Source organism: Sorghum bicolor, chromosome 6 (assembly GCF_000003195.3).
Source record: "Sorghum bicolor cultivar BTx623 chromosome 6, Sorghum_bicolor_NCBIv3, whole genome shotgun sequence".
Lineage (NCBI taxonomy): Eukaryota > Viridiplantae > Streptophyta > Magnoliopsida > Poales > Poaceae > Sorghum > Sorghum bicolor.
Window position 1 is genome coordinate 60,649,717 of NC_012875.2, and position 10,596 is coordinate 60,660,312.

General features: G+C 43.5%; 1 protein-coding gene across 1 annotated transcript; it reads right to left on the reverse strand.

Annotated features, from left to right (window-relative positions):
• On the reverse strand, window positions 3,295–9,717 carry LOC8076503. The gene is made up of 9 exons (XM_002448766.2): window positions 9,404–9,717; window positions 8,229–8,315; window positions 7,881–7,970; window positions 7,703–7,789; window positions 7,490–7,615; window positions 4,887–6,893; window positions 4,668–4,814; window positions 3,872–4,377; window positions 3,295–3,715 (listed from the first exon to the last, which is right to left on the reverse strand). Exons 1-9 carry the CDS (start codon window positions 9,428–9,430, stop codon window positions 3,598–3,600), a joined length of 3,195 nt encoding a protein of 1,064 aa, XP_002448811.2. The 5' UTR covers window positions 9,431–9,717; the 3' UTR covers window positions 3,295–3,597.

The following is a 10,596-nucleotide window of genomic DNA, read 5'->3' on the forward strand; positions in this document are numbered from 1 at the left end:
TGCATGATAATATAAGTAGGAGTATGTGAGACAGATCGAAATTACACAGCCGTGGGAAACTAAAGAAGGAGGAAGACATGCGAATACACATGCATGATGATGTCCTGAACTGAATGAAGAAAGGGGGGAAAAGGAAAAGGTCCTTGCACTGGCTTGGCTTTGTTTCGTGCAGCTGCATGCAGCATGCTGGACCTGTGCGGGCAGTGCGTGGACACGGCTCTCTCTCTCTCTCTCTCTCTCTCTCACACACACACACACACACACACCTCTGCTAGCTAGGTTTCAACATGCAGGGTATACGTAAAGTGTGGAACAGAACATGCATGATGAAACGTACTACTCTACAAGAGCTAGCTAGCTTGCGCTCTCATCAGTGCAATGCAATGCCGACTGCCAAGTAGGACGACACTGTTGGCAGTGGTTGTGTTGTGACAGCTCGTCGGAGTTGGAGAAGATTGGAGATGGCAGGCGACAGTAGGTAGTGTAGAGGTCAACGTTTGGATATGTAGTCACCTGTACAGTAGTCACTCGTCAGTTGGTGTGTGCAGGATCGAGTGGTACGTACTCCTACGTATAGCTAATAAGGCCTACTACTGTGGTCATCATCATCAGGTACTCTACTCCTCCCGGACGAGCGATACGGGAATGTACGTACGGCCAAGTACGCCCGCACGCACGAACAAACGCGACGTGAGCTGAGGTAGGACTAGCTAGCTGCTAGTAGCTGTGCAATATATAGGAGTACTGCATTGTTCAATCGAGTGGCAGCATGCATTGCATTGGCTGCTAGTAGCTGTGCCATATTGCATGGTTTTCTGTAGCATCACTCTTTCGCATGTTCTTGACGTACGTATCCGTGCCCGTGCATGCATATATATGTCCGTGCAGACGATGGACGGGTGCGACGGCTGGTGGACTTGTTCATTATTACTACGTCCTCCTGTGCTGTGATGCATTATTAGTATTATATATGCATGCATGTGAACGTTCGAAAACCGATTGTCTTCTTGGGATCGAATTGGGAGCATCATCTCAGGCCGGCCAATGCAGAGATCAGTCAGTGTGCAGGAATGAAATTAATGCCGGCCGTCCGCCGTTCCCATGCATGGTGTGGAATACTAGCGCGCCCTTGCTTCTCCATCCATCTCATTCAATTCTCATGCATGCATGGTGTGGATCGAGAAAAGAAAAACGGCATGCATGCATATGGGAGATGGAGTACGTGCGTGGTCATGATCTCGATCATCAGGATGATGGTGATGCATTTGCATTTGATACTACCCGATCGATGCAAGCAAACAAACAAACAGACTTGAGCATGAGCACTATCGTATCGTTCCAGCCAGAAGGAAAAGTTAGCTCGGGTGCTTATTATGCTTTGGTTGGGCGATTCCTTTCCTTGAGCAAGTTACTAAAAGCCACGCATTTGCTAGCTTATATATATATATATATATATAGCAACTAACGCTGATTTTGAGCATGCAGCAACTCCTGAGACTGAGCTCGATCTGAGTCTGACACAACACAAAAGGATCATCCATGACATTTCCATCAAGCAGTACTGAAGCAGACGCTTGCTTGCTTTGTCCAATCCTCCTGCGCAGGATATATCCCTAAACTAGCACGTTCTACTAAAGATTGAGCCTGTGCATATATAATGCAGCTCGAGCATCTTTCTGTTTTGCCCAGTATTCCCATCAATTTACATTTATCTCCGGAAGCATTGCATTCTGACGACGTGTTGGCAGCCAAAACTAACATGACCGTAAAAAAAAATAAAGATGGATTTAATTAGAAAATCAAATGCAATCAAAATGATCAAATTTGGTTTGAATTGGACAAAAGTGCAAAATTTAGTAAAGACCGGCCTAGAGCCCTGGCCGAACAAGCAATTTAAACAAGCCCAAAACTTTCTGTGGAAGGAACCTGAATGAAAGAAAATAAGTAGAGTAGGAATTATACTCCAGACTGACCACCGAGTCCGAGCAGTGCAACTAACATTCTGACGGATTAATACACTAGTTTGGCCCAACAAATTAATACACTAGTTTCATTCTCTACAAGTCTACTACTCCTACATACTGTTGGAGTTTTATCCGAATCGGGCCGACCAGCACCCAGATGGATTGGAATGGATCATCGGGTCAGCGCCGACGGTGAAGTCCACCACTGCATGAAAAATTATATTATATATTGCAGGTAATTAAGAGAAGGAATCTGATCATCATCGCCACCAGATAAACTTAACATTCTCTATGATGGATTGGATTGGATTACAGTTGTTTCTGCGTAGCCTCCTTGGATGATGAATGAACGAGAGAACAGATAACGTTAGATGAGCCTCCGGTCCACGTGTGCATATATTGGATAGATGGATTAATGGCGTCAGCCTTCATTCGCCAATCGACGTACTGCATTGCATTGCATCGCATCGCATCACATACAATGGGAAAGCAGATGGATCCCAAGCTTATCAGATCACACTTTGCATTGCATTCATAGATCATTCTTGATCTTCTTATTCAACCCCTTATTTAGCAGAGTCGTGGCGTGCGTGTGCGTCATCACTTTACACACAACCACTTTAACTGAGTATCATTATCTCCTTTCTGGTATCTATCTATCCTAGCTGATGGTGTGAGAGTGATCACTACTCGCTCGTCCTTTATAATCAATTAATTTGTCAAAGCTAGCCACACCGGCCGGCGGCCGGTCGGCAGCACCAAGCTTTAATTTCCCGGCCGGCGATAAGGCGCTGGAGCATCCAGCTGACGCAGATTATTATTCCCCACGTTCGGCTAATAACATTCTGTTCAGATTATCGCCGGATTTCCAGTTTCTGAATTTCAAGCTAGTAAAATCTAACTCTGGTATACGCATCGTGTTGTTGTGTGCTAACTTCTTCTTGGCTAGGCCTCCAATACTTCAATCACCACCTATCGACAGTTAATCAGGGTTAGCCATCTAATTGGTGATCTTACAACTGGTCTCCAATATAAAATATGTTAACATTATTCCTTCAATCGAAGCTGCAAGCAAAGGTTGGTTTTATTGGAATTTGACCGATGAAACTAACATCTGGAGTTTCAAGAGCAGCAATTAGACTGTCAGGCTTGTCCGGCTCGTGTACATGCACTGGATTCAGGCAGCAACTAGCATCGCTTAAATAGACGCTTCTTCTCAGTCTTAGACCTGGAGCTAGCTGAGGAGCTCACTATGCTCTCTAAGACCTTGCTTGATCCATTTCAAAGAGGAATAAATCCGACAAAGCATGCATGGTGATGACCCACAGAAGAAATCTCAAGGCAGCGATGAGCTTCCTCCCATCCATTACGCCCAAAATATACATACAGCTATGTATCTCGGTCAAAGAAGCAACAACTGCTTGCTTCCATCATGTTACACATTATCTCCTCTATACAACGACGAGTGGCGAAGTAGGTAACAGAAAATAACACAAGTAGATTAAGCACATTCCAAAAACAAGCTGGATATCTCCGTTTTCCAATGATGGAGATATGCATGCTACAGACCACACTTGGCATTGCCCCAGGGTATATGCTCCAGTTTGGATATCTTGCTTCATGCAGGCTTACATTAGGCTGTCGTTACTGAAGAGAGACGATCTGTTCCGCAGACATTGTACTTCTCATACACTTTTTCACGGTTGTCATTCCACCATGATTCTGCTTGGTGTTCACCAAATCTCCTTCGGCTGCAAACAACACTTCGTTATCAGAACACAATCACAATGTTGTTCGTTCAAGGATGCAACGCTATTCAGTAGATACCAGTACCAAAGAATGCATACCAAGATATATGGCTATTCAAAGGGGAAAAAAACAAGTGTTCCGAATAAGTAGTTTGATACCTGAACCGTACTCGTTTCAGCTCTTTGGTTCCATCACAGAGAGAAACTAGAGTTAGGTATACTCCTGGCTCATACTGTTCTATCCACTCTGCGTCGACTTGGTTATTGGGGGAACTAGAACTTCTCATGTTCAAGTTCTGCAGATTTATCTGGAACCTGTCTACTTCCCTTCGGTCATGATCATCTGGTCTGTAACGATACCCAATAGGCCCTCCATTGGCACTCTGTTGCACAGGGGAGAACTCTCGGATACCATTGAGGTGCTCACCCCTGCTCTCTTGTGGAACCATGACTGTTTCATTGTAGTTGCTTGTTTGGTGAATCTGAGCAGGCAATCCACCAAACCGAGCAGATGCAACAGAAGCATGAGTTTGAGGGTACTGAATGCTGTTTTGATCATATCTCATCTGGTTCTCTCTCCCCATTTCAGATGCTAAAGCACCCATAAGGTGTCCGTTCTTCACATCACATGCTCCTGGAGGAAGCCTTTCAGACATTTCTTTTAGCTGCCAAAAAGAAGAAAGAGGAAAATGTGAAAAGTGGCTTATCTCAACATTGTCCAGCAATATGCAAGACATGAGAAATAAACATGACCAATATAATTGATAAACATTCAGCTGACTCAATGCAGATTAGGGAAAGTACAAAATCCAAATGTGTCACATAACCGCATGGTTTCGGCAGCTGTGCCCCTTGCGGTCATATAGTGTGAGATAATATAACTGAAGAATTAGTGGTGCCAACACCAGCTCCAGGATTGATACAAAATTTCAGAAGATTCGACAATAAATATTACCTGAGCTGTTAGTGCTTTTATGACATCCTTTGCGGTCTTCAATTTGGATGCTTCCTCAGTAGCAAGGTTCATTGCTTCATGGGCTTTTGCCTCTGATTTCTTCAGCTCAGTATCTTGCTGTTCACGTTCTTGTCTCAAACTATTAACCTGATCCAAGGATAGGTATAAGAATTCTCTTGGCGTATTTTTATCACTACAAAAATTATAGAAAAATCATACCTCTGCTTGTAGTTTTTGAACCTCTTGCTTCAGAAGTTCATTTGCATCCCTAAGACTCTCTGAGCTTTCCGAGGACAGAGAGCTGGAATAGTTCAGATATGGCATCCTCAGAAATGGTAAAGTAGATCTGGAGTCATAAGGGAATTGATTAGCCACTGTAGACGAGTTCTGCAGGTCAGGTGCACTGATGAAAGGGATGTCTTTCAGCTGTAACATTGCTGGAACTTGAGACGAGTAGTCAGACTTCTTCGTCTGCTTAGCTGCCTTCACATCTAAATTCCTAATCATATCTGAACTACTAGATGGTGCAACTTTGTTTGCCTTTGTGTCTATTCTCTCAGCCTTTGTATCACCAGGTATCCGAGGAATAGTATTTCTGCTATAACTGACACCAGAGTCCAAAACTTTACTTAATTTCACATAGCATGAATCACATACACGGTATGGCTTTCCCGGATTTGGAGACAATGCTGCTCTTAGAGCTTTTTTTGAACTGCATGAATGGCAGTGTACTAAGCCACAATTGTAACAGTTGTGCCTTTTCCGAGTGAAACCAAATGGCTGCCTACATGCCGAGCACTGAGATTGCTCCATCCCAGACACCCATTTATGCTGACAAATTGCAGCTGTAAAGCTTGATCCACAAGCAACACGTTTTACAGACCTATCCCTTAAAGCCTCAACAAGTGTAGGCACTTTACGATCAGCAATATCACCATGACCTAATCTACCATTTGCACCCTTACCCCATGTGTAAACTTCACCAGCATTTGTCAAAACCGCGACATGATAAGATCCGCAAGCAACCTCCACAACACCGCCACCCCCAAGTTGTTCTTCAACCAGGCGAGGATATCTTCCATCATTATTTGGATTACCAAGCTGTCCATACACAGAGCTTCCAACAGTAAAAATGTGCCCTGAAGTAGTCAACCCAATCGTAAGAGTATGACCACATGCAGCCTTATGAAAGTTGTAATCTATTAACGAAGGGATGCAGGTTGGTTTCAGTTTTGAAGACCTATCACCATGCCCCAGGCGATATTTGTCTCCATCGCCCCAAGTGAACAACTTTCCAGATGAAGCATTTGACTGTGAAATGATAACCTCAACAACAGCAGCAGTATGCCACACACCACACGAAACAGAAATTGTCCTTAAACCCTTCAAAGATTCCACTTCCTTTGGATATGAGCATGATGCTCGATTTCCATGACCTAAGACTCCAAATGTGCCATCACCAAATGTGTATAACTGCCCAGAACTAGTTATCAAGGCCGTATGCCATGTGCCGCAAGATACAGTTGATACCGGAAGACCATCCAGTGGACCTGAGACTCTTTTCGGGATCCAGTGGCTCACATTACTACCATGACCAAGCAATCCTGCATTGTGTGTGCCATCTCCCCAAGTGTAGAGATCACCAGTTGCAGTGACAGCACAAGTATGGAATTCACCACAGGCAATTAGTTCAACATTGCAGATCGATAATGACTCAACAAGACGTGGCTGGAAAACATTTGTTCCAGTGCCATGACCGAGACGCCCGCTGCATTCTTCTCCCCACGTAAATACCTCAGACTGTCTTGTAACAAGGGCAGCATGTTTCACACCACAAGCCACATAACTCACATCGAGCATTACATTTGACTCTAGGGGCTTTGGTACAAGAACATCTGTAGTTGTGCCAGGAGAGTAAGCACTTCTATCAGACCCTGATCTTGAGATGGTATCACAGATGACTTCCCCCCATACATAAATATCTCCAAACGATTCAGAATCTTCACCTCCAGAGCCATGACTGGATGTGCTAAGGGCACTGGAAACACTGATTCGAATGTCCGAAGAAGAAACACTTTTCACTTGCATATCTGACACATCGGTCCTTTCTGAATATGTATATTCTCCTGAAGAACGATCCTTGGTAGAGTTTGCTGAGCTCAACTTATTCTCAAGGGAATCCGAAGTGAAAGTAGAGCTACTGCTTAGGCTACTTTCTCTTGCACCCTGCAACCAATTGATATGAAAATTCTTATAATTATAGCATTCCAAGATGTAAGTGCTGTGATTTATCTATTGCACAGGAGTATAATACATAGACCAAATGTAATTAGAAAATTAACATGATGAGATATCAGCAATGTGATAGAAGCCACAAGATTGCTAAAAACTGGAATTAACTTGCCGATTTAAGTTGCCTGTTAAACTCTAGTAATAACAGATAAAGCCAACTCCAACAAATAAGATAGACGCAGGCAGTAGCTCATTACCAAGAACCTCAACGACAAAAGCTGTGATGAGGTCAAAAGAACATCAAGCAAAAGCTCCATTGCAAAGTCACTGAAACCGTGGCTCTGCTTTGGTTACTGATCAGTCATTTGTCGATATTATGCTGGCTCTAATTATTTAATACCGTATATAACTGTGAGAATAGGGTGCGAGAAATTTGAGCAGCAAAAAATCAACATCAAGAATTCAAGATATTAGAACATACTGATAAGAAGCAATCAGGTAATGATATGAAATATAGACTATGAAATTAACTGAATATTAATCAGAAAAATGTGGATAACGGTGAACTTTGTTGAAGCATAAGAGCATACATCAAAAGAAAGTCCAGCAATCCGGATTCCATCTATGTGTTGGGCCTGGGATCCATGCTGTCCTGGACATATCAAGGCACTAAGACCAGTAAACCAAGCCTCCGCCTCAATTTTATCCTTGCAGATCTTTGAAATGGGATAGGACATGAGTACATGTCATATAATTAGAAAGGTAAGAGAAGCAATAAATCAAACTGGTTCTCGTTATAATACCAGATCAAGAGACCGCTTGCCACCATTATATATGAGGGAGAAGGATAAATGGTCCTTTTCAGGGAGCAGGAAACGTTGAAAAACCAGCTGAACAGAATACATGTTAACAGTTTAGTCTTTTCAGTGAAAAAAAGTTAAAATGAACCAAAAAAAGGTTTTTTTTTCAAAACGTCCTTACCGTTCTTTGGCCTGAGAGAATCCTAGACACAGAAGCTAGTTTCAAACTTTTATCTTTGTTATTTGAAACCCAAATAAGAGTCGATTCATCCTGTGGAGAGAAGTAAAGGAATTTATGTAAGTATGGACAGTAACTGAAGGAGCATATCTACCTCTGATACTTTTCAACCATAAAATTCTTCCATCAATTCCACTTCTGCTAACATGGTTTGAGGCAAAACTATGCAGTGTCATGAACAATTAAAGGCCAAGACTTACATATAAAAGTAACATAACAGATCCACATGGACCAGTAAAAGAAAAGCATTTCCAGAACCATGATCAATCTAGAGTGCTGCAGAGAACTCACATTTGATAGTCTGAATGGGGTGAACTTCGGCTTTCCTTTGCGGCCGTATTTAAGGAGTTGAGTGCCTTTCTTTAGAGCAATAAGTGCCTGAAGAATTCATGAGGAAGAAAGAACAGGCAATTGTGAAGAACAGTTATGGGCGCAGATTATGAATACAACATTAACATATATTTCTTCCCATCAGAATTTGGGTCCATTTCCAAGAAATATGTTTCTTAATACAGAATTGGCTGATTACACCAATGCTACTGGGAAGCTCCAGGAGGCGTCGTGGCCTCTTCCCTAAAAACAAAGACTAATTAACGGAAATGTTTGTGCCATCGCATCGTTCTTTTCATTCTATTCCTGTCTCCTGTCCTTTATGCTAACATGGAAAGCAATAGCTTGTTCAAAAAAAAAAAAACATGGAAAGCAATAGCTGCATTGTAATATACTAATATGTTTGGCTATCCTCAAGAACTTGAGCATCCGAAAACATCCAAGATAATATGGATCGGTTACAGGTAGAGGAGATATCACGGCCATAATACGACAGAGGAAACAGGGGTTAACTTGGTATATGCAGACAATGAAAGTTGTTGGACACAACAAGGTGACTAATAATCCTTACAAAGGCTTGAAATTAAAGTCTGCATTTTCCCCCTAAATCTCGGACCAAAACCTCAGGCACTCCCGCGCGCGGCGTCCTCTTCTCCGCCTGACGGCCACGAGGCACGCCGCGACGGGCAACGCCCATAGTAGCGCGGCTGCGTCGGCTTCTTGAGTTGGATGGGGACCGCGGAACCAGACTCAGCGGCACAAGTTGTTGTTGCCGCTGCTCCCGAGGCTGTGCATCTCGGGCCTGGGCGCATTGCGTATTCGCCCGGGCGACGGAGGTTGGAACAGAGTTGAGCTGCCATGGCTCGGCCGGCCGACTTGGCCGGCAAGCTCGCTGCACCCAGTGTGGCCTAGGAACTGTAGCTCTACAGTCTTCGCCCACATCCCCACAGCAAGGGCCTGGGCTTGGCAACAATCAACCATGGGGATGTCGCCTCCGGCATTGCCATTCCGCGCGTAAGCCAGAATACACAAGGGAACACGAACCGAATTGGGGGAAACGAAAAAGAAAAAAGGCAACAAAAGCGGAAGCGGCGGCGGCTGTAGAAACGAGGAGTGAGGAGTAAAAAAAAAAGCACCTTGTCGATGTCGACGGGATCTGCCATTCCATCGGCGGCCTCCGGTCGTCATGGACCTCCTCGTTGGGCTTTCATGAACTCCTCCCCCTGAGCTCCGAAGGAGCTCCCCACGAGAAGGTTTCAGGAGTCGAATCGAGCGGGACGCGGCGGCGGCGGCGAAGTGCTGGCTTGGGCTGGAATGGTGGTGTCTGTGTCAGAGGTAGGCCGGGCCAGCGGCGAGTCGAGGCGAGGGGAGGGCCCCACCCAGGCGAAGAGAGGAGGAGGGGTGGTGGTGGAGTGGTGCGGTCGTGCGGGGGTGGAAGGGAAGAAGACGACGGGAGCTCCCGAAACAAGCTTTAGGCCTTGTTTAGTTCCCAGAAAATTTTGCAAAATTTTTCACATTCCCCGTCACATCGAATCTTTAGACGCATGCATGAAGTATTAAATATAGATAAAAATAAAAACTAATTGTACAGTTTAGTCGAAATTGACGATACGAATCTTTTGAGCCTAGTTAGTCTATAATTGGACAATATTTGTCAAATACAAACGAAAATGCTACAGTGTCGATTTCCTAAAAAATTTTCGGAACTAAACAAGGCCTTAAAAAAAAACGAGTCTTGTTTGACGCCTCCCTGTGTCGCCAATGGCAGCGCAACAGGTCAGAGGAGCGGAGCAGAGGGAAGCAGAGTGCGGCCGGTGCTGTTCCGTTACCGGAGTAGAAGGTGAAAATTCTTCTAGTGAAAGCTGCAGTGCAATGAGAATTGAGAAGATGGTGATTGGGCATCTTTTAGGTTGTTGTGTGTTGTGCTTTGTTTCACATGTCATTATTTATTTTAGCACCATTTCTCTGCTAAAGTTGAACTTATCACTTTTAATATATCCACTCTCCATTCTAAATTACAAGATACTTTTGCTTTTTTACTCCTTCCATTTAAACTATAAGTCGTTTTAACCTTTTTTCAGTACTTTGTTGTGTATTTAGATGTATATTATATCTAGATCCATAGTAAAATAGGTGTACCAAAAAAAAAACAAAACGACTTATAATTTAAAACCGATAGAGTAGATATATAGTTTTTGATTATAGGTGTACCCAAGAAGGAAGCCACTCGCTCTCATAATTGTTAAACTATACGATTATACGTCTTTATGATCTTAAATAAAGTGTTTGATTTATGATTGTAATAAGCAAAGTCCGTTTTTACGCTCTT

Bases quoted from the DNA above. Each gene is read 5' to 3' on its own strand.
- LOC8076503 (XM_002448766.2), bottom strand. From the start codon at position 9,430: ATGGCAGATCCCGTCGACATCGACAAG. The intron at 8,316-9,403 runs GTGCTTTTTTTT...TGAATTCTTCAG, and splicing joins ATCCCGTCGACATCGACAAG to GCACTTATTGCTCTAAAGAA. The intron at 6,894-7,489 runs GTATGCTCTTAT...AATTGGTTGCAG, and splicing joins TTGCTGGACTTTCTTTTGAT to GGTGCAAGAGAAAGTAGCCT.